The sequence below is a fragment of the Ovis canadensis genome, chromosome X (genome assembly GCF_042477335.2).
Source record: "Ovis canadensis isolate MfBH-ARS-UI-01 breed Bighorn chromosome X, ARS-UI_OviCan_v2, whole genome shotgun sequence".
NCBI lineage: Eukaryota > Metazoa > Chordata > Mammalia > Artiodactyla > Bovidae > Ovis > Ovis canadensis.
The window spans coordinates 38,819,929-38,832,264 of record NC_091727.1 but is presented as its reverse complement, the minus strand read 5'-3'; the positions used below and the strand labels follow the sequence as shown (position 1 = coordinate 38,832,264).

Sequence of the window (12,336 nt, the reverse complement as noted above, 5' to 3'; positions counted from 1 at the left end):
ATCCTTCTCTACGTTATTAACTTTTCAAGTGTGGACCTTTGTACCTTTTCTTTCCAACTAGGTGTTACATTCTTTGATGACAGAACAATCAGATCCCAGTTTGGAGTTTCAGCAGAGCTCAGCCCAGCACTAGGACTCCTTTGGCAATTTAGGATGTATATCATTCATGGTACTGGTTAGCTCCTTACTGTCTCCCAGCTCCAGGCTCGCCATTCTGTAACCCACATAGTGATGCCTGGCCTGGGGTCCACACATTCTACTTCCTAGAGGCCTTTGTGGGCTCCACACTGAATTCAATCAGATTACTGATTGTTTTTGATGGGCCAGGCACCATGCTGAATACTGCAGCACAAAAGTTTAAAAAAAAGCCAGTAGAAGAGCTTACAATTAAGAGGAGGGGAGAGAGGGGGTGTATCCAGCGAGATCGGTTCATTTACTTTACATTCTTGTGTAAGGAGGGGCTTGATGTCTGAGTGCAAAATCAAGAGTGATGCAGAGGCACAAGCCATTGTGGGAGCCCCAAGGAGAGGCAAATAGGTTTAGAATAGTAGGAAGGCTCAAGATATAGGACACATGGCCCCTCTAGCTATCTTTCCCATTCATTGCTGCTAATTAACGAAGTCATGGTTAGTCATGACGGTTTGAGTCAAATGACATTTAGGATTCATGCCTACTCATAGTAAAAGATTCTTTAAAAAAAGAAAAGAAAATACACTTTCTGTAGAGGCAGATGAAGGCTCAGGGACTGGCAGCCTTTCACACTGGCTTTTGCTGAGAACAAAGCCATCCTACACAGTGTGCGTGTGCGTGCTCAGTCATCTGACTCTTTGCGACCCCATGGACTGTAGCCTGCCAGGCTCCTCTGGCCATGGGATTTTCCAGGAAAGAATACTGGAGCAGGTTGCCATATTCCCTTCTCCAGGGGTTCTTCCCAGCCCAGGAATTGAACCCATGTCTACTGCATTGGCAGGTGGATTCTTTACTGCTGACTCATCAGGGAAGCCCCACACGACTCACAGCAAACCATAAAGCCACTTGGTATAGATTAGGATTTTCACTACCTGGACCACAAAACTAGCCACCAGCTGACTCAGAAATAGACTACAGAGACTGCAACAGGCAGGGCTATGAAGCAATACTTTGCCCTTTGGGTCCTTTTTTAATTTTTGATGTGGACCATTATTACAGTCTGTATTGAATTTGTTACAATATTATTTCTGTTTTATGCTTTGGTTTTGTGGCCATGAGGCATGTGGGATCTTAGCTCTCTGACCAGGGATTGAAGTCACACCTCCTGCATTGGAAGGCAAAGTCTAAACCACTGGACCACCAGGGAAGTCCTGCCTTTCAGTCCTTATAACCTGCATTTTGGGGGCCAATTGACTCCCCTGATGGAACCTTCTCATTTCCAGTTTCCCAGCGCCTCCCTATTGGCCTCTCATTCCTATTCTCAGTACCTGACACATAGATTTGCTTTCTGAATGAAGTTAGTGAGGTGGCCAAATGATTCCTTCCTTAAGGAGACCTGCATTTTAAACAGGGGAGACAGCGTTTTAAGCCCTATTAAGAAATCTTGGATTTGGCTGTTTCATACATCAGCACTCAGGTTGGGCAGGTTGGGGAGGGTGGAGGGGTTGGTGTCGACTACAACAAAGGTAGTCATCACCTCCTTACAGGCAACACTGGCCCCAGCATGAAGCCTTCTACTGAGAAATAAAGGGATTCACTTGGTATAAGATCAGATATGTCAAATGAAAGCAAAATCCTCACAGGTTCAGGTCAGAAGGGACCTTTATCTAAAACTGAAAGTAATTAAAACTGCATTTCCTGAGGCAAATGATAAGAGAATGTTACCTCAGTCCAGTCTCTGACCTTTTCTGGGTCACTTAAGTGACATTAGACTTGAAAAACAGCCGGGGCCGGAGGGGGTTGTCTATGTCACAGGTGACTGGGACAAGGATCAAAGTTTCCCTGGAAGAGGCTGTGTCTTACCCCTTTCTCCTGGGTCCATCGTGGCTGGCCTTCTGCCCAGCAGAAGGCAAAGCATCTGACTTTTCCGTGTTTTGGCGGGTTTGTTCTTGGCTTTGTATTTCTCCATCTCCTCATTAAAAACAATCAGAAGACAAATTTACACACAAAATGGCAAGAAACGGAAGCTATTTCCTAGTCTTCATTCACGTTTCTACATTAACACAGGACAGAGTAACTGGCAATGATGTTTCCATCTTATGTTTCCCAGTCACACATGTATTTTTCATGTCAAGTTAAATGAAGATGAAGATTGGGACTCATCTGTGGGAGTTTTGCTGAGATAAGCTTTGTAGAGATAATCGCAGTGGAGGAATTAAACATCCTCCTCTACAAATATTTTTAGGGCAGAGGACCCAAGGTTCATGAGAACTCCAAATACCTAGAGGCTGAATTGTAGCATGGGATTCTAGAAACAATATCATTATTTTGGAGCACATAAGCCAGACTTCCTGGGAGGGTGAGTAGCTGTGCACATACCTTCTGACGGCCTATACTGCTGAGGTTTGAGTGGAGGAAGCAGCCAGAACTAACTGCTTCCTTGTAACTCGACTCTGCTCTCTCTGTGGCATTAGTCCCAGGGTTACCCATCTGGGAGAGCCCTTCCTTGCTAGTGCGACACCAAGAAGGGGCCCTGGAAGCAGGTCCAAGCCTCCTGCCAGGCTTCAAAATCAGGGCATTTTTCTCCAGTATGTGAAAGGTGAGATACCCTAGGAATAGACCCACAGATGTCTGCTCCAGCTTTACTGTAGCCCAGATGAGAAATATGATTCTAAACATACGTGTCACTCAATATTTAAGCAGTTAAATTGTGGTCTGAATGCACAGACTAGCATTCTCAAAGTGAGGTGTTACAGTAAATCCCTACATATGAACAAATTCTGTTCTGAGAGTGTGTTTGTAAGTCCAACAAAGTTAGCCTAAGTACCCAACTAACATAATTGGCTGTTATTTATGTGAGAAGTTTGTAATACTTCTATGTGTAATATTTTTATGTGTAATACAACACATAAAAAACAAATACAAAAAGAAGATGCATTAGTACAGCGGTACAGTTCAACAGCTGGCATACAGGGGCTGGCATTGAGTGAAGAGGCAAGAATTACTAAGTGGAGGAGGGACAGGAAGTGGGAGATGGCAGAGCTGAAGGGTGGTCAGCAATAGGAGATGAAGGGCAAGCTGCAATTTCATTCGCATCTGATTTAACTGGACATGAAAATGCACATTCACATGTTTGAGAGTTCACAACTTGAAGGTTCATATGTAGGGAACTTACTGTATTTGCATTTGGTGACAGTATAATTCTTCATTGAGTGAAACTGCCTTGTGCATTTCAGGCCATTTAGCATCCCTCAATGCCACTGATTCCCCCACAGTCATTGGGATAACCAGAGAGGGCCCCTACATTTCCAAACACTTCCCTAGCCTGATTAGGGGAGGGGGCACATTACAAAATATCAGCCCTTGGTTGAGAATCCCTGGATGAGAAAAAGTAACATTTAAATTAAATCTGAAATATATCCTTATTGAAAAACCAAAGATTTCTTCCACAATGTGAATCACGTAAGGCATCTGTTTTATGTTACTTTAACTGTTTAGTAAAATATTGGAAGTACATTTAGGAAAAGAAGTCTGTGATGAAGAGCAATGCCGTCCCTGAAAACCTCAGTGTGCCACGTATGAGAAAAATGACCGTGGATTTCATTTTCTACCAACTTCATCTTCCCTTGTATGAACTGAAGATTTAGATTTGATGTCACCAAGTTTTGAAATGATCTAAGGGACTCAACAGAGGAAATTCAACTATGGTCTTTTGATACATAATACAGAGAAGTTATTTAGCCCACCAAAATGAAGATTAAAGCAGTTTTGCTTTAGTTACCTGGACTTCTTCTTAAGATGGACTGTCGGACAACATCAGTGCCCAGAACATTAACGTGCTTGAAACGCTTTGCCTTTTCTTCAAAAAACCACTCACCAGTTACAATCCTTAGCTGCCTACTCAAAAGAAAAGAGGAGAGCATTGGAATTCAACTGTTCAGCCAAATAATTAACTAAAAAACCCCTAATTGAGTAAAAGATAGCCAGTTACAGAGCCCATCTCACTCCTTGGAGTAATTTATGGTTAGTTGAATATGTACTATATGTATGTATGTTACATACATATATATGTACTACATGTATGTTAGTTGAATACGTACTATATACAAGGTACTCACTAATTGCTCTTCATACTTGCTATATTTTTATCCACTCTGTAAACATGATTATCCCCATTTTATAGATGAGGAAACAGAGCAATAAAATGATGTGTCTCACACATAAAAGCCAGGATCCCACCCCAAGCAGTCTGACCTATAGCTCGACTTCTTTTTTGTTTCGTTTTTTAAATTTTTATTTTATTCAGGTAGAGTTGATTTACAATGTTGTGCTAATTTCTGCTTTAAAGTGATTCAGTTATACATACATACATTCTTTTTCCTATTCCTTTTCATTATGGTTTATCAGAGGATATTGAATAGTTTCCTGTGATATACAATAGGATCTTGTTGTTTATCCATCCCTTATATAATAGTTTGCATCGACCAACCCCAAATCCATCCCCCTCCCACTCCCTTGGCAACTACAGGTCTGTCATCTGTCTGTGAGTCTTCTTCTGTTTTGTAAATAATTTCATTTGTGTCATAGATTAGACTCCACATATAAGTGACATCACATGATATTTGCCTATCTCTGTCTGGGTTACTTAACTTAGTATTATAACTTCTAAGTCCATCCATGTTGCTACAGATGGCATTATTGCATTCTTTTTTATGCTATAGTTCAAGTTCTTAACCATGACATGTGCTAAGTCACTTCAGTCATGTCCAGCTCTTTGCGACCCTATGGACTATAGCCCGCCAGGCTCCTATGTCCACGGGATTATCCAGGCAAGCATACTGGAGTGGGCTGTCATGCTCTCCTCCAGGGGATCTTCCCAACCTTGGGATCAAATCTACATCTCTTATGTTTCCTGCATTGGAAGGCAGGTTCTTTACAGTTAGTGTCACCTGGGGAGTCCTAACCACTGCATTAGTGAATAAATAAGCTTCAATGGAAACAATGGGGAACAAATGAAAGCTTTGAATTATAAAGGGGCTGTGATCACACTCTGTTTTAGAATGATATCTTGATGTAATATAATGGCTGGATTAAAGAGAGAATGGGACAAAGAGACAGGTTGACCACGGCAATAGTCCAGGAGAGAGATAGCAAGACTCAAGCTAGGGCAATGACAAGACTAATGACAATGACAAGATGAATGACAAGAGGAAGAGCCAAATTAAAATGTAGGTGGTAGAAGGAGCTGTCTGGGTTTCACAATCAATAGAATGTTGAAGGTAGGAAAGAAAGATCTTAGAACAATCACAACCATGTGCAATGTTTATACAAACCTTTACCCCAGTTATATAGGCCTATTGACCATTCTTAGAACATGGCCCATATGTTCATCTACTACTTGACCTAAGGCCTCTATGGAGGACTGTAATGGAAAATGAGGTTGAAAGGTAGTGAGTCACAAAATGGAAAACTCTGGAAGTCAAGCTAAGGAGTTGGAATACCATTTTGGAGGCAATGGGGAACACTGGCAGATAATCTAAATTTCAAGTTGAATTATAGAATCTCTGAAGTATCTCTGAAGTATTATATGGGGTAGAAACCAGAAGCAGGCAGGCCAATGAAGAAGTAAGTCAACAGATAGGACAGGAAATGATGAAGATGTATATCTGGGTATCATGGGGGTAAGGAGTGAAAAGAAAGACACTTAGGCCACTATGTAAGCAGATAGGTTACAGAGTCCCTGGCAAAAGATAACCAGGAATGGCTTTATTGACATAGAATCAATTTTGGCCTGAGCCATTTTGTTATGTGAGCCTGGCTACAGTGCTCGCCCTTGAACAGGTCTCAGTAATTAATGATCTCAAGGGAGGGAATGAAAAAACTCAGGAGAAGCATTCAAGAAACAATGGTGGAGCCATGGGGAAGGTCCTAGTTCCTCAAGGGACATACTTAGCAACGTATCTTTGAGTTCTACAGGAACTAAGGCCCCGACAAGGGTGGAGGATAGGAAGATGATGTTGGTCCTTCTGACTCCAACTGAAGCTGGACTCTGTGGACCTTTGCCCCAATACTATGCTGAATTCTCCTCTGCTCAAGCCCCCTCATGAATACTCATGTACCTTGAGCTTAAAATTTCCCCAGTTTTGCTGTTGGGAAGACAATGCTTTGAGAAAGATCCCTGGTGTTCCCCTTAATTGTGTGAGCGCTCAATCATGTCTGACTCTTTGTGACCCCATAGACTGCCAGTCTGTCTATGGAATTTTCCAGGCAAGAATACTGGAGTAGGTTGCCATTTCCTCCTCCCAGGGATCAAATCCATGTTTCCTGTATCTCCTGCATTGGCAGGTGGATTCTTTACCACTGAGTCACCTGAGAAGCTTGTTCTCCTTACTTGCTGCAAATAATAATAAATTATTCCTTCTTCTGATCTTTGGCTTGGTTGCATCTACTGACTCAACACTCACCAAGAGGTGAACCCAGTTTTCAGGTTAACAACTGAAGACGAAAATCAGCAAGATCGGTGACAAGTCTGCCATGGCTAAAGTAAAGCAGCTAAGAGTCAAATAGAGATCTCTAGCCCTATAGTATTATATCTATGAGATTCAGTACCTCCTTGACTGAACTTAGAAATTAACAATTGGATCCTAAATAAATTAAAAAAAAAACACTCTAGAAAAATATGTCAATTTGTTCTCTCCAGCAATTATCATAAAATGCCTACTTATTCATTTATGTCATGTTGTGCAGCATGCGGAATCTTAGTTACCTGACTAGGGATCAAACCCATGCCCCCTGCAGTGGGAGCATGGAGTCCTAACCACTGAACCGCCAGGTGAGTCCTTGAAATACTACTCCTAAATGTAGGAAACAAAGGGAAGTTACCTAGGAAACCCAGTTCCATCACTGGGGAAAAAGTGAAAATGTTATCCTTGGAGTAAATTATTCATTGAATGACCATAGCTTGTACATCTGAAATTTATCTTCAAGTGGCTAGATCACCTATCAAGAAGCATGGATTATTGGATTAACTTCAAAACTGTATAAAATACAGCAAAAACATACTTGAATGGGTTACTAATACTTGAATGGGCTCTATCTGGATATATCTCAAGTGATCTATCAGCATATATGAGTACTTATGTTAGAAAAGTAGGCAGTAATTATGCACTTCTAAAGGTACTGCCTCCAGATTTCCAGGCCTTATTTATTCAATCAAATGCTAATTGAGGTAGTGCTGTGATTGAAGTTTACAGAGGGAATTGAAGTTATTTATCACCTGACCTTAAAATAGGAAGATGGTCATGGATGATCTGGGTGGGCCCATAGTAGTTACTGAGCCCTTGAAAACAGGAAGAAAATGAAGAATACTGAGAAGCTGTGGAATGGGAAGTCAGCGGGATTCCAAATGTGAAAAGAGGGCTCTGAGATGCAGATGTCCACATGCAAGAACCAGAGGAAGGGGCCTCTAGGAGCAAAGGCTGGCTCTTAGCTAACAGCCAACAAGAAATGGGAGCCTCATTCTCACAGTCACAGGGAATCAGAATCTGTCCACCAAAATGTACTTAGAAGTACAATCTTCCCAGAGCCTTCTGGTAGGAACTCAGCCAGCTGACACCTTGATTTCAGCCTAGTGAACCGTGAGTAGAGAAATAAGACAAGCCAACCTCGGTTTCTGAGTGACAGAACTGTAAGACTGAAACTGAGCTGTACCCTATGGGGCTCCTGGGCATGGAAGCCTTTCTGTCCTTTCTTGTTTGTAGGGAACAGACTCCAGACTCTATGACCTAACATGAGTTACAACGGGCAGACCTGAACAGTTGCTAATCAAGGAAGGGAGGGGATATAGACACAAGGGAGGAGCAGCCAAGAAACTATAGGGCAACATTAAGTCCTAGTTCCCTCAAAAGGGATACACATAACAATATCCTTGAGCTCTTTACAGAACTAAAACCCCCCAACAAATGGCAGATGTCAGCATTCTCCATTTCTAAAAAGACCACCTGAGGCCAGATTAAAGGAGTGCAGGCCCTGCACACACTCTAATCTTAATCAACCCTGCCCTTGAGGCTTTGCTATAAAACTCCTCACCAAGTTCTCCAGGAATGAGACACAGTTTTCCAGGGGCTTTAGCATGCTGTCCTCCTTTTCCTGCAAATCAATAAAGCTATTCTTATCTACTTCACCCAAAACTCTGTCTCCAGGATTCAATTTTGTACTGGTACACAGAGGCTGAGTTTGTAGCATCAAGATCATATATTTACATTGCCTACTGCCCATGGGGTCACAGAGTCAGGCACGACTGAAACAACTGAGCACATATGAGCAAGCTGCTAAATCGTGGCAGTTTGTGATGATGGCCACACAAAACTAAGAATAATTAAACATAAAAATCTATTTGTCTTAATGTTCAACTCAGGAAATAATTTGCACAGATTCTAAAAAGATACCTATGAAAACTTCAGAACAATAGGGTAGAAGTAAGCAAACTATGGCTTGTGGGCCAAATTTTTCACTACCTATTTCATACAGATTATGAGCTAAGGATTTAGAAAAGGCAGAGGAACCAGAGATCAAATTGCCAACATCTGTTGGATCATCAAAAAAGCAAGAGAATTCCAGCAAAACATCTACTTCTGCTTTACTGACAACACCAAAGCCTTTAACTGTGGAAAATTCTTAAAGAGATGGGAATACCAGACCACCTTACCTGACACCTGAGAAATCTGTATGCAGGTCAGGAAGCAACAGTTAGAATTGGACATGGAACAACAGACTGGTTCCAAATTGGGAAAGGATTACGTCAAGGCTGTTTTTGTCACCCTGCTTATTTAACTTATATGCAGAGTACCTTGTGTGAAATGCTCAGCTAGATGAAGTACAAGCTGGAATCAATATTGTCAGGAGAAATATCAATAACCTCGGATATGCAGATGACACCACCCTTATGGCAGAAAGCTAAGAAGAACTAAAGAGCCTCTTGATGAAAGTGAAAGAGGAGAGTGAAAAAGTTGGCTTAAAACTCAACACTCAAAAAACTATGATCATGGCATCTGGTCCCATCACTTCATGGCAAATAGATGGGGAAACAGTGGAAACGATGACAGACTTTATTTTGGGGGGCTCAAAAATCACTGCAGATGGTGATTGCAACCATGAAATTAAAAGACGCTTGCTCTTTGGAAGAAAAGTTATGACCAACCTAGATAGCATATTAAAAAGCAGAGACATTACTTCGTCAACAAAGGTCTGTCTAGACAAAGCTATGGTTTTTCTAGTAGTCATGTATGGGTGTGAGAGTTGGACTATAAAGAAAGCTGAACGCCAAAGAATTGATGCTTTTGAATTGTGGTGTTGAAGAAGACTCCTTAGAGTCCCTTGGAGTGCAAGGAGATCAAACCAGTCAACCCTAAAGGAAACAAGTCCTGAATATTCATTGGAAGGACTGATGCTAAAGCTGAAACTCCAATACTTTGTCCACCTGATGTGAAGAACAAACTCATCTGAAATGACCCTGATGCTGGGAAAGATGGTAGGGGATGACAGAGGATGAGATGGTTGGATGGCATCACTGACTTGATGGACATGAGTTTGACCAAGCTTTGGGAGTTGGTGATGGACAGGGAAACCTGGTGTACTGCAGTCCATGGGGTCCCAAAGAGGACACGACTGAGTGACTGAACTGATACTTATGAGCTAAGGATGGTTTTTATACTTTTAAATGGTTGGAGAAAATATTTCCCCAAAGCTGAATATTTCATGACCTGTGAAAATTATATGAACAATATCTAAAATTCAGAGTCTGTTAATAGAGTTTTATTGGTACACATCCATGCTCATTTGTTTATATATTGTCTCTGGCTGCTTTTCTGCTACAACTGCAAACTTGAGTAGTTTTAACAGGAACAACAGAGCCTACAAAGTCTACAATTCTTACTCTTTGGCATTTTAGTTTTTTAAAAGGCTTGCCAGTTTCTGCAATATGACAAAGAATTTATACAAAAAGATACAAGAACAAGGGGAATAACATAGATCAGTAATAGAGAACCACCTAAGAGAGGAATGCCAAAGGCTTGTCTTATTTTTTTGTTTGCTTTGTGTTGGAGATTACGAGTGAAATGACACAAAACAAGACACACACACACAAGAGACAGACGATACACACACTCCAGCCGGAGGAACAGAACTGCGCAAACTATTTGCGCTTTATTATTATAAAGCCCCCCTAGGCAGAATTCCAGACTGCATGAATAAACCTTTTCAGTACAGCGCAGGTACATACATGTTATCGTATAGCAAGAGGGAGTGAAATTCTGGCCTACTGCAGAGTCTGTCCAGAGCCCTTATCACAAGAAGGAAATGTTCCCTTGTTTGCAAGGGACCATTAGTCTCAAGGCTGTGTCCATCTCCTTGGCAGAACATCTTGTTTGTAAGCAGCACATCTCCACTTTCCCTATTGTGGCCGCATTAACCCTTCAGTTTGGGGTTTTGCTTTTTTTTGAAGTCTTAGTTGCCCAAAGATAGCACATGTGCCCCCAGCATTGGAAGTGTGCAGGGAAGTTCTGTTTGTTTTGTTTTTGTCATTTTCTTGGGATACAGAGTAAGGTGGAAACACATCAAGAGCAGTTTCAGGTGTCAAAGAAAAGTGAGTCACATCAGGTCTACATGCCCCAGCAAATGGCCCTCCATATTATCATCTTTACCATATATGCCTAGAGCTGGCAACATCTAACACAAATAAGATCTTCCCAGAACTGTTAGTCATTACCTCTTACCCTCCTTGTAAGAACAACAGCTATAACCCTTGTATTTGCTCAACTCAAATATGGACCTGAGTCATTTGTTACTTTAGAACTCTGCAACATCAGAACCACCTCTTGGGATTATGTCTCTGCAACCTTCTCGGGTCCTGGAGGCATAGGTGGAAGGATTAGTTGAAGAACAGGGAACAAATACTGAATGTGTACCATGCACCAAGCCATGTGCTAGGCACTGTATACACGGCATCGCTAATGTTCACTATATGTCATAAAGTAGCTATATCATCCTGAGTTTTCAGATGAGGAAATCAAAGTTCACATGGCTGAAATAACTTGCCCAAAGTTACACAGTATCATGACAAAAACAGGATTTACACTAAAAGCCCTTATATTTAGCAAAGCTCTTCAGAAAAGAACCAGCTATGACAAGGCTTTGAGTAAGGGTGAAAAGGAATAACATGTAGCATTTCATATGATGGGCTGTGACTGGCTTTGTGTGCGTGCACACATCTGTGACTATGTCTCTCTGTTTGGAGCAGAGGGACAGGAATAAAGGAGTGAAAGAAGAAATAAAAGAAACATGAAACCTACTATGAAATGTTTCTCTCTGCCATATCAATCTAATATTTCAGAAATACAAAGCTTTGAATAAACATTGTGTTTCCTACAAGTCATACTCTGAAGAGTTTGACTGAAACTGAGTTACACTTGTGATATGTGATTAATGATTACTGAATATTTAGAATTTAGTAGGTTCTAATTTTCTTTAACATTAAACTCTTGGGACCACAAACTTTTGCTTGATAGCTTATTTAAATGTAAAATCAAGTTCTCCTTAGACTTATAGGGAAAAAGTAGGCAAACATATCCTAAAAAAGAAGAGTGCCCTAAACATTCATATTTTTCCTTTATTTTCTATTAACTGCTGGAGAGAGTTAAGATAAGATATGGTAGTTAGATACACTGAAATATAACAAGTTTCCTTCTTATTATTCATAAGGAAGCTAGAATTATTTAATTCATTCATTACATATCAATTATTTATTGCATTCCTGTCTCAGGCAGTAAAAATCCTGTCTGCAAAGCAGGAAACCTGGGTTTGATCCATGGTTCAGGAAGATCCCCTGGAGAAAGAAATGGCAACCAACTCCAGTATTCTTGCCCAGGAAATCCCATAGACAGAGGAGCCTGGTGGGCTACAGTCCATGGGGTCCTAAAAGAGTCAGACACGACTTAGTAATGAAAAAACAATAAGGCTAAGAGTATAGAAGTAAAAAAGACAACGACCCTGGCGATATGGAGATGATGGTATATATTTACTCCTTTCTTTCTTTCCAACAGGAAAAGTAACAAGAAATCCTTCAACACATTATGAACTCTACAGATAAAGAGAATATCTTTAAAATAGCTAGAGAAGAGAAAAAAACATATTACAAAGGAATGATGATTA

General features: G+C 40.9%; 1 protein-coding gene across 2 annotated transcripts in view; it reads right to left on the bottom strand.

Moving 5' to 3' along the window:
- SYTL5 (synaptotagmin like 5) overlaps positions 1-12,336 on the bottom strand; it is a 114,425-nt gene that overhangs the window by 55,463 nt on the left and 46,626 nt on the right. For both annotated transcript variants that reach the window (XM_070289901.1, XM_070289902.1), the window contains exons 3-4: positions 3,911-4,026; positions 1,993-2,101 (exon numbers count right to left, since the gene is read on the bottom strand). In XM_070289901.1, coding sequence (XP_070146002.1) covers positions 1,993-2,101; positions 3,911-4,026 — 225 coding nt within the window. The remainder of the gene's footprint in view (positions 1-1,992; positions 2,102-3,910; positions 4,027-12,336) is intronic.